Source organism: Aedes aegypti, chromosome 2 (genome assembly GCF_002204515.2).
Source record: "Aedes aegypti strain LVP_AGWG chromosome 2, AaegL5.0 Primary Assembly, whole genome shotgun sequence".
Lineage (NCBI taxonomy): Eukaryota > Metazoa > Arthropoda > Insecta > Diptera > Culicidae > Aedes > Aedes aegypti.
In genome coordinates, this window is record NC_035108.1 from 335636912 (window position 1) to 335654698 (window position 17787).

Consider the following 17787-nt stretch of genomic DNA (forward strand, 5'->3'; position numbering starts at 1 on the left):
TTGATCCCCTTTCACCTTTCCAAATTTCTGCATCTGCTAAACCTACTTTGAGGTTGTTCGCCCTCCCCTTATAGAAATCCTAGCTACCCCACGATAAAGCCTATGAGCGGATATATCTGGACAAACATTTCAAAAGGGCACATCGACATTGGTAAACAATGGCTTTGCAAGACGCTGTGGGGCACAATTCAAGTGGATCACACTCACCAATACCGCTATCAGGAAGAGCTAAAACTAATCTTCTTGGTAGTGGTGTTAGTTTGCGTGGGCGGGCTAAAATGGGCTCAACAGCAACGTTTCCGAAAAAAGGCTCAAGACCTCTTGAGCCCTTTTCAAATGTTTGTCCAGATATACGCTGCCGTCAGCGATCGAACTTTGAACGTCGCATCCTTTCTTCTAGCTCTAAGCCCGCGCTCGGCCGAGGCCGATGATGCGATGGAATGCACTTTGTTTGGGCTCGAAGCCCAATCTAGGGAAGCAGAAAGCACTGGAAGCATCAGCGAAAACGGAAAACCAGAAACAAAACAGAGCTCGCTAGAGCTCGGCTCAGCTGATGGCGATGACGCCAAGCAAGCAGCGATAGCATCATCCTACTACTCCAACTGGCCCGACGTTGTTCAGCCCACGAACACCATCAAAGAAGGCCATACATCGGGAGGGAGGCAGGGAGTCAAGCCATGGGGGAGTGGAATGGAGTGTTCGTACCCTCGAAAAGTGGAAATGTAAACAAAGGAAAAACTGTGTTTACGTTGCTTTGGTTTGCTTTCTTCTGCTATTAGCGAGTAGGCTGACCATCGAAACGCATCGCCACCCGCTACGCGTTCAGCCAACTGTGACAAACTAGACTAATGAGCGCGTTTTCCTGAGCCTACTATAGTAAAACCAGTTAGTCGAGGTTCTACGAGTGGCTGGAAATCTCACACAATTATTAAGTTTTAAAAGTGCTTCCATGGAGCACTAGATGACTGAAAAGAACAAGCTTCCCAAGTAACCACTAGTTCAATAATTCACCTTTTTGAACTTATAGGGCTATATTAGCTCTGTATCAGTCCGATATTAGCACGCCTGATTACTTGAGTCAAAATCGTCATCTACCATCCGTCCCCATTTGCTTCTTACCCTTCCCCAAAACACCTCTAAACGCAGTACCTACTGCGTAGTAATTAGTGCTGCGTGCTTCTCATTTCCTGTCCTTTTCCTGGCTACGAAGTTAATCTACTGATTGAGTGCATTCGATTCTACGAAGATTTGATGCTAACGAACAAGCAAGCAGCAATGATGGACATCTTCGGTAGAGAATGGTGTTGTTGGGCTGTGTCATCGCCGTTAAGATAGGCTGCACAGAACACCACCGACTCTGGCTCTCTTATTCTATGTGCATCGTATGCTATGCTATCGATTTTATTGGGACTGTAAGCAACATAGAAGCAGTGCTGCATCACACTGGTAAAATGTTTGCATAAGATATGACATCTGTTGTCACTAGAAATGTATTTTCTGAAAATCGAACATCTTCATTCAAGGACCGATTCAATGATTTAGAACTAATAACTGTAAAAGTGCTCCGAAAGAAGTTACCAAATTGAAAAAAAGAACAAACCCACATCATTCGACACATCTAATTGCAAATTTTCCATGCAGAAAATGTCTACAAACAAAAATAATTATTTAATACTAGTGGTCCCGGCAAACTTTGTCTTGCCATCAAGTAGGCAGTTGTAGAAGTTCATATAAACCCCCATACATAATGATACATTAGTTTTCTCCCATTTTCCCGATTAATCCGTAGATTTTCCTAAACTTTTTCATTGCACTGTCACGTCGCATCCCTTGTCAAGTGCAACTGTGGAAAACTTAGGTCAATCCGTTCATCCGTTCTCGAGCCATTTCGTGAGATACAAACACCACTTTTATTTATATAGATAACTGTACTAATTTGAAATATTTCATAGCATTTATCTATCCACGATGAGACTTGATTGTCATGACTAGTAATTCGAAATCGAGTCTGCTAAATCTAAAAGGTTAAAGGAAACATGGAAACATAAAAGTTTTTGTCAATATGGTGCAATAAGAATCTCACTCTTCACGGAACAAATATAAAATAAAATCCTTGGGGCATTTTCTTACAGCGCTACGTTTATTTCGCACATCATGAAGGCTCCGTTTCCACTAATACAGATGTGGTCAATTTGGTTTTCGGTAAAGCCGTCACGGGAAAATTGTATGGCACATAAAGAGCAAAGTCAAGAATGCCGTGAAAAGTTTACTGCAGTCTGTCAAACTTGGGTATCTTTTGTTCAAAGAACCAAATGCAGTACTAGAACTTGTACCCAATCTGAACCCGACTACTATGTCTCTATTTGCCTCTGGTATCACGCTGGGGGGTGCGAACTAGATATCAATAAGCAGCCAGGCTGCTGTCAAGCCTAAATTTTCATCAAAATGATCCGAGTATGCCTAAAAGTGAGCGGTCATTACATGATCACGCTTAAAAATGTTACACATTTTATGTGATACAAAAACTATCAACTGTTGAAGGTGTTGAAGAAAAGTTTTACTCAGGGGCACGCTATACACAACAAGGTAGGCTATTCCCACGTGTAAACAACGATTTTCAATCAAAACATGTGTCGTCCGTCATTCCTATCGCCAAGCATGGGGCTAGAAGGATAGTAAAAGAGAGCAGGCTTTCCTTTCTCTTGTACTCACTCGTTCGAGATTGCGATAGGAATGACGTCAGTACCAAGTGTCATTTTTCGGAATATAATACCTTGTTTCTTTTTATAGTGCTCTGGGGGATGCGAAATGAAAATCAACAAGCAGCGGCTACTGTCAAACAAAACTTTTCGTAAAAATGATCCGAGTATGCCCAAGAATGTTCGGTCATGATATCGTCACGCTAAAAAATGTTATGCAATTTATTTAACGCAAAGACTGCCAACTGTTAAAGAAAAGTTGTGCTTGGTTCAAATTATGCAGAAGTCTCATACAACTTTTCTCAAATATGTTTGTTTTTAGCACAATGCCAGAAACTTTCTGATTAAGTCTGTTTATTGGCAAATTCGTCTGCATTGAATTGTTCATACTTTGTGTGAAGTATTTTTAGAGTGCACTTTGGATTTGGTTTCCTGCGCTTGTATCGCAAACAACGGTTAGCACTCGCGGAAAAGATTTTCAATTTGAACAATTAAAATATTCTAGTCCGCACTTCCTAGGTTTTACTAAGTCTTATTGATGCGTATTTTTTCAGAACTTTTGTGAAATATATTTTTAACTAACATTCGACCAGAAACTATCTGATTCAACTAATTTGTTGGATTTATTGCCTGCATCAAACTGTAGAAGCTTTGTGTGGAGCATTTTAAGTGTGCACCTTGAAAATGGTTTCCTGCGAGACAAGCAAACAAACAACGGTTAGCACTGGTGGAAAAAATGTGTTCAAATTGAATGACCAAAATGTTCGAGACCGCACCCCTCAGGTATCACGATATAGAGTAATATGGTTTAAAAGTTGATTCTTATGGCTACCTCGATGGTCCCTTGAATCGCAGTTGCACTGGTTTTGTGTTCTATAATTCTAAGGTCCTTTCAATACCGAGTTAGAAAGAGTTGGTTGTATTCATAACTATCGATTAACAATAAGGGGTCTATTTTATAAGTCGAGTCGATCAAATCGAAAAGTCGAAAAATTCGCTCGACTCAGCTCTGTCACTCGAGTTTTTCGACAGTTGTCACTCTATGTGACTGGATTAATATGGGAGTCGACGGGTGACATCTGAAATATGCATGTTTGCTTTGATCGACAATGAATACAGACGAGTCACATGAATCTGCTCGATTTACAAAATAGGCCCTTAAATATTGCATTGCTACAGAAAGTTTGCTCAAGTATTCGTTACAGAAACGCGTTTTTGGTAAAGAAGTCGTTCAAAATGGCAGAGAACGGATTTGGGCTTAACCTGGGAGGGAGGCACCGATACTACACACGAAATATGACACAACACTTTTCCAAATTGCGAGATAACTCCCGCTCACCAACGACAATCAAGGCAGGCTTAGGGAAAATCGCTAGTTTTCTTTTATTGTGTACCTTCGATCTTTCAGGACAAACTTGGAAAAAGGGCCATAGTTTTATGTGCATCCAATTTTAATGATGATTGGAAAACAGTAAAAAGATGCGTGTTTCATTACTTTATATTCGATCAAATTAAAAGGTACTATCGTGGCATTGCTTTTGGGTGTTGCAGGAATTGATTTTCAACCGACTGTTGTCAACTTAGTTGGAATGCAAACATTTGTTTTGATCAATTACGCGCTTTTATCAAGTTTGTTCATTCTTCAAGATCTGGGCTCACAGTGACAGTTCGTGACAGCAGAATCTCGGCTCACTATGACGTACATAAATTTTTTATCGGTTTCTCCCTCCCAGGGCTTAACCATAAGATAAATGTCTTTGAATATTATCAAATATTTTTGAATATTAGGTTGGAATCTGGCTTACCTTCCGAAAGAGCTTAGCTCAGATTCTTTTAAAAGGTAGGTTGGAGATTCTTCCGAAGATTATCATAGTCCTCCCACTATTCAATTAACAGGCGAGTCAGATATTGTTCCTGTTTTTTTTATTGACCATTTCCAAAATAAGGTGATCAGAAAAATCGCGATTTTTCAATTTTTTTTAAATCATAACTTTTGAACCGCTTGACCGATTTTCAATTTTTCTGGACGAAATGAAAGCTCCAAATTTTGACTTTTCAGGAAGAAATATAAAATTTCACAAAAAATTGTTTTTACATGAAGATATATCAATAAATTCCGTTTTTTCTTGTTTTGGAGGCCTCGGTACCAAAAGAGCTATTGCTGTTCTCATTTTTTCTTGAAAGTTTAGTAAATTTTACATTTACTGTCAAATTTTCAGCGATGTATGTTTATTATTTTTTGAGATATATTTTTTTTTTTTTTGAAAATAAAAGATCAGTCATTTTTCATCGGCACACACTTTAGGTCCCAGCAGAATAGATTTTTTATTTAAAAAAAATCATAACTTTTGAACAGCGATTTCCAATCTTTTCTATGAAATGAAAGCTTAAGATTTCAACTTTCCAGAAAAAAATATAAACCCCTAAAAAAAATATTTCACATAAAAATATATAAAAATTTCCTAAAAATAACCGAATTTTTTATATATTTTTATGTAAAAATTTTTTTTTCGGTGTTTTCATTTTTTTCTGAAAAGTTAAGCTTTTATTCCATACCAAAAGATTGGAAATCGGTCAAGCGGTTCAAAAGTTATGATTTTTATAAAAATAAAATTTTTGAAAAATCGCGATTTTTTTGATCACCCTATTTTGGAAATGGTCACCTTAATAAAAAAAAAACAAAAACACGTGTATCATTATTTCGGATAAGGAGCAAAATAGCAAATTTTCATGGAATTCGGTGACCCACTAGATTGTTTTTTCATGGAATGGCTGTATTCCTAGTGGAGTCCTTTGGAAGAATTCTTGAAGAGGTTTTTACTGGATTAGAGAAATAATGAATATTTTTCAGTGAAAATTGTTATTAACATATATTATTGACGTGGAGACAAAATCATAATCAATCTCCCCGCCAATGGCATTACTCCTGGTAATTCTTCTGAAATTCAGCCATGAATTTCATTACGAATTTCTACTACAGTTAAACCTCCATGAGTCGATGTTCCATTACTCGATATCGACTCATGGAATAATTTTTAAAATCAAATTTCATGGTTACTATGATGATCCTCTCAAACAGCTTTCCATAGCATTGCTGTTCCATGTCTCGATACTTCCAAGAGTCGATGGTCCCTTCAATATCGACTCATGGAGGGTTGACTATAGGATCAACTTTTTTAACACTTCAGTCGTCGCGCTGTTGTATTTTGTTCAACACTGTTGAAAAAAAAACTCGCTTTGCGTTTACAACAGCAGCGTGGTGGTTCTGACGGTGGTAAATCACGCGACAACTGGAAGGTTAATGAAAAAAGGAATAAAAGTATTTTTTTAATGAATTTTTCAGGAGCTTCTTGATCAAATTCGTTTTCGTAGTTATCCTAAATGTCTTCCAGAGATAAATATTTCTGAGAAAATAAATCATCAAGATGTCATTTAAGAGCTTTTCTTGGATTTCTTCAGAAAAAACACCAGCAACAACATCTATTATCTAGATAACTCACCCGGAAACTCCTCCGAAGTATTGACTATAATTTCATCATAAGCCCCACTCAGAATTCCAGAAATTTATTCAGATGTTAGTACATGAATTTTCTCAAGAACAGCTTTGGAACTTCCCCAGAAGTTTCTCCGAAATTTCTTCTACAAATACTGCATTCATTATGGTGATTTATAACGGAACCTGATAAAAAAGTATTTCTCGCGTTCAGTATCATAAAGCAGTGATCGATTTCTCTTAACCGATTTCCTCTTTAGCTAATTGCTTGGCCGGGCGTCTGTTTTTGGTGTATGTCAGTAGACAGTTCTTATCATCCTTTATCGTACTGCACCGTAAAATGTTTCGAAACCTGTATGCGAATTCCGGCGCGTATTTTCTTCGAAGAAAAGAAAATTTTCTTGCTGGTGGATTCTGTAAGAAAATTTCTTCTCTTCGAAGAAAATGTGCGCCGGAATTCACCTGCTGGTGTGGTAATGCAAAGATAAAATCGACGAAGAGAAATCGATCACTGCTGATACGCCTGTATGGAACTCAACGTGAGATTTGTAGCATTAAAGCTATCATGAGAGGAATTCCTAATATAGTCCTTCGTAGAATCCTTTGAAATATATAGAATAAAATCTTTAAAAAAGCATAATTGATTCATGAATGAAATCCTATATCAAATGTCTATCAAATAAACTACTATTGCTACAGAAGTCAGGACACAATACTTAGAGAAATACTTAAAAAAGAACTTCAAAGAAATTCCTCAATTTGTTTTTCGGAGAAACTCTTGTGAAAAAAACGTGTAAAATATATGTTTTGTATCTCTGTAAGAATATCTCAAAGAACTTCCAGAAAATTCCTCAAGAGAAGCTTAGAAAAAAAAACATCTTAGATATAATTCTTGGAAAGCTTTTGTGGGTCCATTGAGAATCTCATCCTTGTAACCTGGCATAAAGGAGGGAAATGTTGATGTAGCACTTACTTAAAATGTGAGGGCACCATCTTACCAACACCTTTGTAAGCGCTACAATGATGAGGGTTAGGAGGAGCATTATGAGAGTTGAATAAACTGCTGGAGATGTATGCAGTGCAATTGTTGTTTAGGTGTTCACAATTTCAGCAATCAAAACAGAAAACATAGAGAATTCTGTTACTACATTACTATATCGTTTATCTTGCAAACAATATATCAACCTAAATTTGCCACGAGTACCATCGAGCTATCCTGTTTTGTAGCAAATAATATGTTGTTAAATTACACACAATAACTAAAAAATAAATATTGTGAATGGTTGCATGTTTTATTCTAATAACCCTTAACTTATGTACGATACGCAATACTGAAGGCGGACAAGAGTTGACCCTAAACTTCAGATATGAATGTATTCTATAGTCTACAGTGTTGAATATAACTGTCATTTTTCATTGCCAACTTTTCTAAATCTTCCTAAAATTTTTTTCTACTCCAACTTGAAAAACCGTGCGATTTTTTTTAAATTTTCAACAATAAGAAAAGGCAGTAACGATTAAGAGTACGGTATCACATAAAACCCTTAATAAGATCGCAAATCTATTGTCAATTATTGTCAAATATCAGAAAATAAAACGAGAACCATGGAAGCCCATAAAAAACTTAAAAAAAGGTTAGAATGGGTAACGGTCATCTGAGTACTTATTACATCTCGTTCGCTAGAAATTTCATCACCATTTCACAGCCGGTCACGAGTGCAAACAAAGTCTATTTTCCCTGCTGCAAACAGCTGATCACAACAACAACAACTCGGCCTTACTTCTGTTTGCCCCTTATCAAAACAAACGATTTCACACCACCACAACCTATAGCTATAACAGCTAAGAATCACTTGGCGAAAAAGTCACCTTGGTCGGTGGCCAGAGACAAAACATCCACAATCACAACTGGTGACACACGAGACCATTCGAATTTTAACCGATTCGTGGGGCTTTCCCTGCTGATCTTCGTGGTGGTGGATGACCACCACCAACAACAACAACAGGATCTTCTTCCGTGCAACAGTGATATCAAAATGAGGTCATCCGACTTTTCTTGTGGGTTCATGTCTTTTCACAGCAGGCGTTGATGGTGGCGATAGTGATGAGCGCGTGAACTTCAATAAGGCACATCGAGAATCGCGCGCGCGCATCCATCATCGTCCATCGGGGTGTTTGTTAAAATTACAATTTTTCGTAGCTTGATTGAAGGAGTATGTTTCTATAAGTATAACACAGCTTTATTGCGCTCCATTATCTTATTTTTGATGTTATAAATGATTGAAAAAGATTTCAACCTGTAGATTCCATGACATTTCAATTTCAGTTAGTCCCGTAGTTAAAAATTGCCAATGGGTGATGCAAAAGTGATGTCTATGTTGATACTTATTTGAATGGCGTTTTAAAAAAAGTTTAAGGGCATGCACATTTTTGAATCTTTGATTTTTAACGTAGATTCAGAATATGTACAAAAAAAAACTTCTAAATAAGCGAATTATCATTGGAATTATTGCAGCGTACAACATGTAATTATAAGTGGGTTTACATGCGAATGTACAGTGCTGTTCTGAATAATAGCAGCGCATGTCGATTTTCATACAAAATGCTCAACTTTGACATGCTGTAGTTTTGTTCCCTTTCAAGCAATCGAGCTGAAATTTTCTCCACAGAACTACAAATATGATCAATTTTGTAACTACAAAATTTCAGTTTTTTTTCTGAGTTCCTGCCGAAAAGTGAGACACTAGGTGAAATTTTTCGAAAAAATAGCAGTTTTTCATTTTTAATTTTTTCTTCTACAAATATTTTAAACATTTTCGGTTTAGGTGTAGGTTTGATAAGTAGGAGAAGATTGTTCCAATGGTGAGTGATATACAATTTAAAACTATAATGTCAAGCCGAAGTTCAAATTTTTAAAACTGCTATTTTTCGAACAATTTCACCTAGTATCTCACTTTCCGGCAGGGGCTTAGAAAATTTAATTTTGAAATTTTGTGTTTACAAAATTGGGCATATTTGTAGTTCTGTGGAGAAAATTTCAACTCGATTGCTTGAAAGGGAACAAAACTACAGCATGTCAAAGTTGAGCATTTTGTATGAAAATCGACATGCGCTGCTATTATTCAGAACAGCACTGTATGTAATTAAGCAAACATTTTTCTATTGAAGCCTAACTACAAACCACCCTAACGTGCGATGCACTCCGTCAACACAAACAGGTTGTGCAGTAGAGTAGAGTGGTTCCTGGTGTTGGGCATATACCGAGGTGGTTGTGATGTTGTGATTATCTTTTACACCTCCTCATCGCTACAATCGTTGGTAGTGTGCGTACCAGCGAGTCTGTTTTCATCCGAAGATTCCGGATGTAGTTGTGACCATAGAGATATGAGGTCACTTTTTAGCATCAAACAATGAATCGAAACAATGAACAAAAAGCGCTCTACTCAGAGTTCGTCGTTGCTCGAACCGTTTAGGAATTGATTCGTATTTTCGCAGTCATGATGATATACATTTTTTTTTCTTTTCAAATGAAAATAAGCTTGGGTACTTACGTATAGTCTTGATTAAAATTTATAGAGAATCCACCAGTTTTTCCAAAACATTTCTGATTTGTATCACTCATTTAAGCGAACTTTGCGCGGACGCGAAGGGAAAAGTTGAGAGGTTCTTCTCTTTTTCTTCGCTTAAGGACTTGGCTTTGCTGGGCACTTCTGATGGGGGGATGAGTTTTTCACTTCTTTTGTTGTACTCGAAAAATTTTCACAGTAGCTTTGAAATTGAAGATTGCTTGGAAAAAAATGGTCTGCACTTGACGTCGTATCACACTCTTACACAGTATAATATATGTACAGTTAGTTGGCTTTCAGTTCTTGACTTTGAGATGGCAAGTTGAAAAGTTTTCCTTTTTCTGAAGAAAAAAGAAAAACGCTTATTTTACTGTTTAGTTGAAACAAACACTTTTTAGTCGATGGGTCCGAAAGGAACAGAAGATCCTCACTCGTCGACACTTGGTTTGGGCTTGCAGAACAAAAATCACACACTTTACAGTTTTGGGGCAATTGCACTCTGCACTGATTTCTATTTCGGGTGATGATTTTACTTGCAGCAGGTAGCGCGAAGAAAATCAGCTGAAAAATTGCACAATTGATCGAGGGGGGCAAAAACAACAAATGTTCTCTGTTGCTATATTTTTATATGGGTATGTATATATCTAGCTGAGAGAAGCTAATTGTACTGCTGCTGCTGCTGCTAGTTGATATTGCTGGCTGGCTAAAAATATGCACACAAAGGAGACGGAGGATCCTTTTCACACGAATTTTCCTTTCAGACTGAATGGTGAAGCTCGAGCGAACAGTTTTGTTTGGCACCAGATTCAGCTGAGCGCTATTTTTCGAACAAGGGAGCGCATAAGCAGCTGGTAACGGAAACCAAACGCCACGAGCCAGAACGGGATGGAAAGCATACACAACACATACCTCAACCAACATTGGAACACAAACAGAAAAAAAATAAAACATCCACCCCCTTTTTGTATGAGTGCGATCGAAATCGACTCAAACACCCATCCGCCAGTTATGATGATATCACAACAACGACGAAGAAGACGGAGATGGGACAGTAATGTTTTTGTTTGGTTGCAACCCCTTGCATCAGCCATCGCGCAAGGAAAAGCTTTCTGAGAGGGGTGGGTGAAGATGAGCGAGAGAGCGCCAGGGAGAAAAGCTCCGCACGCTTAAAACAACCGCCTTAATCTCATCGTAAGTCGCTACTTTGTTTATAAGTAACAACTAATTAAAAAATATATATTGTTTTAATGAAAAATTGCGCACTGAAAATCTACAGTTTTATTCCTCACACACGAGTTCAACTTTGTTAGATCATAAATCTTTTATGTACGCGATTATGTTACAGTTTACCGCGAGAAGAGAGCGATCATTACCTTCAAGCTTTGCAGTTGTTCTCACATAGCGATCGTTAGAGCATTCGAAAAGCATTTACGAGCATGGACATTAGGGTGGGTAATCCTATATGAAAAATCCCAAATCCGTATGTAAGAAAATCAGAAATGTAAGATTTTCTTTGTAATAATCAAATGTTTTTATTTCAGTTCCTCAAATGTCCATTTTGAAAATCCCATTTTTTTAGGTTTTCCGGTAGTTTTTCAATTTTTACCCATTTTCAATTGTGCTAATATGACGAATCCTACACTGAAAATATATTTTGTTTTATATAACGAAATCTTTCGTTTGAACTACGAAATTATTAATTTGTGTTTTTCTGCAACGAAACAGTTTTATACCATGTATGGAACCAACCTCGTAATAAAATTGAATCTCCAAGTCAAAACAAACAATTGCTATATTGTTTTAAACATTTTGTTATCGAAATTCATTTATTTCGAATTGAGAACGAACATTACAAGTACCAATCATTTATAAACAAAACAGCACTATCTTTTGAAGCGATGAAATAGTTCGTGCATTTTACAAAATATACGGTTCCCTGGGATACACATGAAGAAAGACTGTGATTGGAGCGTTAAAATTGAGAATGATAATTATGAGCCGAATTCCGTAGGTTTTGTGACAGACACAAAGAAGTTTTCAGTAGAAAGAAATATTGCATTCAAACTTGATTCGGGATCGGAATGTAGCGAACATTTAACATGTGAAAAATCGTTGCTAGTATATCTACAGGAGCTAAGAATCGATCGAGATCAACGTAGCCAAGAGCGATCAATCAATGAATGCGAGAGCCGTTGGAGAATTCAATGCAAAAAGCAACAAGGGCATCAAGTTCAATATGAGGAATGTTTTGTTTGTACTGGAGCTTCGTGAAAACCTGATGTCAGTTAGAAAACCAGCGAAGCCTGGAACAGACGTCGTTTTTTCTGGAACTGTGGCGCAGTTGAAGAAAAACGGTGTATTTCTTGCACTCGGACGACTGCGTGGTGGACTGTACGTACTTGAGCTTGAACTGGAGAAACTGAAGAGTGAAGTCTGTGCATATATCTGTAACATTCAGGTTGAGGATTTTCAACCAGAGCTAGAATGCTCCAACTGGTTGGAGAACCCTTTGTGTGAAGCAGAATTTGCATTGAACATGGTTCCAAGCTCATGAGACAGATAAGAGCGACGATGGAAGGTGTGCAAAATTGTGTGAAGGCTTCAGGCGAACACTATAGTTCGTTTGGATCCCGCCGGGGACTACGACAAGGTGATGGACTTTCGTGCCTGTTGTTCAATATTGCGCTAGAAGGTGTTATGCGGAGAGCCGGCTTAACAGCCGGGGTACGATTTTTACGAGATCCAGTCAATTTGTTTGCTATGCGGATGAAATGGACATTGTCGGCCGAACATTTGAAAAGGTGGCAAATCTGTACACCCGACTGAAATGCGCAGCAGCAAAAATTGGAATGGAGTTGAATGCGTACAAGACGAAGTACATGCTACACACTAAGCTCATATGGTGAATTTCATCGTAATCTCAACAGCTGAACAGTTCGGTGAAATAAAACACCGTACTTCCGTCAAGTCGGGCCTACTATGGCCTCCACAAGAAGGACCTGCAAGCACTTGGAGTCTTCGAACGTCGGGTGCTAGTGAAATGCTGCAGGAAAACGGTGTGTGGCGGCGAAGGATGAACCACGAGCTTGCCCAACTCTACGGCGAACCCAGTATCCAGAAGGTGGCCAAAGCTGGAATGATACGATGGGCAGGGCATGTTGCAGGAATGCCGGACAGTAACCCTGCAAAGATGGTGTTCGCTTCGGATCCGGTTGGTACAAGAAGGCGTGGAGCGCAGCGAGCTAGGTGGGCGGATCAAGTGCGTATCGATTTGACTAGCGTGGGGCAGAACCGAGGATGGAGAGATGCGGCTACGAACCGAGTATTGTGGCGTGAAATTGTTGATTCAGTGTTATCTGTTTAGATGTTAACTAAATAAATGAAATCTCGCGTAACAAATCTAAAGGGCCAATGATCATATTATAAACAAATCGGGTTTTGATACCATTCGATAGCATCTCCCACAAGCTATGCAAACTTTGTCAACATAATCATAAAACATACCGTTACAAACTCGATTTTCAAAACGGCCAATAACCGCTTTTTTCCAAATCATTCATTGGCCCCCGGTCGAAAAGGCCAATGATCGGTTCTCGTCCCATCAAGAGGGCCTACAATCGGAACATTTCGCAAACTGTCATTGGCCTTAGCATGGTGAGAGGCCAATGACTCTCTCTTGCTCTTTCATTGAAAACCGAAAAGGCCTAGCCTTGGGCCAAGCACACTAATAAAATTCTATTTTGGCCAATAAAAAAGGCCCATGCCTTGTTGAAAATCGAAAATGGGCCAAGCATTTAAACTCATCATTTTTTCCACATTTTTGTCAGTTTTCAGAATAAAATCGATTATTAGCGTGGAGTAATAGTAAATCATCACTCAACTAGCAAGAAATCACATTGATTGATTTGAATACTGAGAAACAGGAATTGAAAATGTGTGTGAACAATATTCAAATCGAATTTTCCCAGAGTCAACGATCTGAGGATTGGCCCTTTTGAATTGTTACGTGAGAAATGTTGATGTTGATGACGAATGGCCGACACAGCGACACCAAACTTGCTGTGCGGTCGGAACTCTCGCCGGAAGTGCGGACGGGTTCTCCGACGGACCAGCGGGCATTGCTCGACTAGATGGGCAGGCGTCTTCCCTCTTAGATGCAATTGGCCGGCCGTGGCATGGCCACCTTGGACGGCCGAGAGGGGGATCTCCTTGGCAACGGCCCGAGACATAGGTCCTCTGTGGAGAACAGTTAAGGACCCAACTTTTAGGCCCGGAAGCCTAATCACTGGACTTCCCTGGGCATAAAGTGTCATCCTATCTGCCACACAATATACGAATGCAAAAACGTCAACTTTGGCAAAGAAAGCTCTCAGTTAATAACTGTGGAAGTGCCCATAAGAACACTAAGCTGAGAAGCAGGCTCTGTTCCAGTGAGGACATAATGCCAAAAAGAAGAAGTAGGAGGAAATCGAGATTGGTAGCAACTAATCGTCTTGAAAATAACAACTTAAAAGACTCTTGTAGTAAAAAAAAATATGGACCAAAACGACCCCTGAAAGCAAAAATAATCCTACTGGGAACCACGACATGAGAGTTCAATTCCTTAGTTGAACAGACATTTTTATAAGATTACTCCTAAAACAAAATTTTTAATTACAAGCATTACTGCTCGATTTACTTACATTTCATGCACATATCACTCCGAAGACCTTTTCAGGAGTTGTTTTGAAATTTTTCACGAACTTTCTAAGTACTCCTTCCAAAAAACTCGTTTTAAATAACTTGTATTTAATATGGAATTTTTTACAGAAATTGGTTCGGAGATTCCAATGAGAATCCCTCCAAAGATCGTTTCATACATTTTTCAATAAAATTTCAAATGATCCAAAAAATTTCAAAAATTAAAAATTCCTTCAGAAGTTCCTACAATTTTTCAGAGTTGCTCAACATTAGTCATATCAGGCTTAGGGATAACTTGCCATTTGTTTGAATTAAGGTTAAAGTTAAGTGATCTCTCCATAGTCTATCGCCATCAATGCACTGCCCAAGTAACATTGGATGCTGAACAACAAGAGTATTAGTTGGAAAATGGTTGGTCAATGGTGTACATAACTGAACAACATAGTAGCTGATTATTAACCCTGGATAAAAGCTTTTTAAATCTTTCTGTTCAGCTTGACATCGTACGCAAAAAATCAAACTGATTAAAACTTTCTACATCTACATTGTTCACTTTAATATAGTCAACGTTTTTATACGTCTCTAATGGGCTGATTAATTCTGCATTCAACCATTAAACTAGTACTGTACACACTAAGCTCATACGGTGAATTTCACCGTAATCTCAACAGCTGAACAGTTCGGTGAAATAAAACACCGTAATTCCGTCGAAATTTTACGGATTCCGGTGATTTTTCACGGAATACTGTAAAAATTTACCGTACTCCGTTAATTTATTTCACCGAACTGTTCAGCTGTTGAGATTTTACAGGAATCCGTAAAACGATTTAAGTGTGTACAGCCATTAAATTAAGGCATAACAAATATTTTCTATGATGCACTAAATTACTGAATGTGCACCAAAATAAAAGTTCTTAAAACTTATTTTGTTCAACATCACTCACAAGCGAGACATTGTTGCGATATTGCGAAATACTTTTGCATATGAAAAAACAATGTTGAAATTTTGTATCACGAACGTCCATAAGATGTGTGAACTGGCAAAACGACCAGAGGCAAAACAAGAGTTTTTTTATGGTTCACCTTTATAATAAAACTTCCGCATTCCTACTTGGGAGAAAACTCCCGTTTTTCCTTTCTTAACAACATTTTGACATCTCCTTATACAAGTGATTGGTGTAGTTCGAGCATCGCTTCATCAACCTTTATGCAACCTCAGGTTCATTTAGACAAAAAGTTAAGGTTATGCCCTTGCTTCTTGTAAATTATTAACAATCTTTATTGGAGCAGATGGTAAGGTGCGTGGCTACAGATCAGCGATTCCGCGTTCAAGTCGTAATTATACATGATTATTCAACACAAAACTTCAATTTCAGATGGAGCACTTATGAGCATTGGAGTTTGGTAACGCAGTTTAATATCCTAGATACTGTGAATATAGAAATATTTTTGATTACCTTTTGATTAATTGCTTAACAGAAGATGGTTAAGCGATTGTTAAGCTTTATATGATTGCTTTTTGATCTAAAAATAGATTTACCTACAACAAGCACAGTTTTGTATAAGCGCATATTCAACTTTAATTCAGCCTTTTGAAGCACTTAAATTTAAAGCTGAAAGCTGAATAAAATCGCCAAAATTAGATATTTAGGAACTGAACAATCGGGTGTATAGGCTTTGCATAACTTTTGTTCAAACAAAGGCTGATGTGATTTAGTTAGAGAAGCGTTTGAGCAGCATGGTGGTGATGGAGTAGACAACATGATGTTGATATGATATAAAATGATCCGAATTGTATCGCAGTCGGCCTGTACAAATCAGCAGATAATAAGCGTTGATAGTGACAGCGGGCAACCCTGCATTTTCTTTTTAATTACTCAAGGAATTCTTCAAAGAATTTTTCCAGTCATTAATGCAAGGATGTCTCTAGGGCAATGACAAGAAAATTTTTCAAATTGTTTTGGAGAAATTTTTGAAATATCGAAAGAAAATCCTAGAGTTATCTCAGATGAAGCTTGTGTGACTTAAAAGTATTCCTTGATGAATTTTTACAAGGATCTCTGAAAGAACTTCTATATAGTTGATAAAATTTCTTGATAAATTGCTAAGATAACTGGAATAAAATTACAATTTATGAATAATGTCCTACAAGACGTTTTGAAGAAATTCTTAGATGAAATCCAGACAGAAATCGTCGTAGGAGTTATTATAGGGTTTCTTGGAAAACCCTTTATGGAAGAGCTCCTGTAGGATTTGTGGTAAATCTTCTAAAAGTAACAACTGGAGAAATCGGTGAAAGAATCAGTGCAAAATCATCTGGAAGAAAACCTGGGGTAATCACTAGGATTTTTTTCGGGATAATCTCTGTGGAAATTACTGCAGTTTTTTTTAACTCCAAAATAAACCTTTATGGAAGCTTTAGAGTGCTCCAAGATTTTCTGGACGAAATTCTAAACAGTTATTCGGAAGTATATCTACAGCAAGATGAAATTAAATGGCGATTTATGATAGGCAACTCAGAACAAACGTGATTTTGGAATCACCATCTTCACAAACAATAAAATACAAAAAAACACTGCTGATTTGAGTAACAGTGCCAATTTCCATTTTTGTGGCAGTTCTAATGAATGTAGTTTCTTGTAACAATTTGTGCCGCTTGGGTGTATACAACTATATCCCAACGAAGGACGTACTTCATCTACATTGACGCTAACCGGGATCCCCAAAGCATATGGGATTTGAACTATGTAATTGGTTCCCTTTGTAAAAATATGAGCTACCATGCGTCCACATCGTTTTCGCTTCAGTGAACGTTGGAGCGTCCGTATTGTGTTTGTTGCCACAAGACACCGTATTGGAACCAATCCCATATGCAACGGATACTGAATTCTGTGTGCGTGGTTTCCATGTGTGAGGGACCCACATAGCCGTAGTGGTAAACGCGCGACTATTCAGCAAAACCATGCTGAGCGTTAGTACCTGCCACACGATATACGAATGCGAAAATGGCAACTTTGGCAAAGAAAGCTCTCAGTGCTCATAAGAACACTAAGCTGAGAAGCAGGCTCTGTCTCAGTGAGGACGTTATAACAAGCAGAAGATGAAGAAGAAGAATAGGAAGAAACTGACGGTCTTAGGTTCGAATCCCACTGTTCGACGATCTTTTCGTATAGGAAATGTAATCGATTTTCCAGGGCATAGAGTATCTTCGTGCTCACTGCACGATATATACATGAGAAAATATGCGGGACACAGTTCGAACGAAACGTGTAAATTTCTGAGATATATAATCAGGGTTGGGAAAAAATCTAAAATTCATTCTACAGTAGCCAAACAAAGCCAATCGCAG

The 17787-nt window shown here is 38.0% G+C and overlaps 1 protein-coding gene across 3 annotated transcripts in view; it reads right to left on the bottom strand.

The window, feature by feature from the left end:
* Positions 1-10546, bottom strand: part of LOC5577184 (WD repeat domain phosphoinositide-interacting protein 2) — a 94902-nt gene extending 84356 nt beyond the window's left edge. Inside the window, exons 1-2 of one of the 3 annotated variants that reach the window (XM_021846016.1) lie at positions 10427-10546; positions 9744-10099 (exon numbers count right to left, since the gene is read on the bottom strand). In XM_021846016.1, coding sequence (XP_021701708.1) covers positions 9744-9814 — 71 coding nt within the window. In that variant the 5' untranslated portion in view covers positions 9815-10099; positions 10427-10546. Of the gene's footprint in view, positions 1-9743 lie in introns of all 3 variants that reach the window. The other 2 variants (XM_021846015.1, XM_021846017.1) reach the window with 2 other exon arrangements.
* Positions 10547-17787: the final 7241 nt, after the last annotated feature.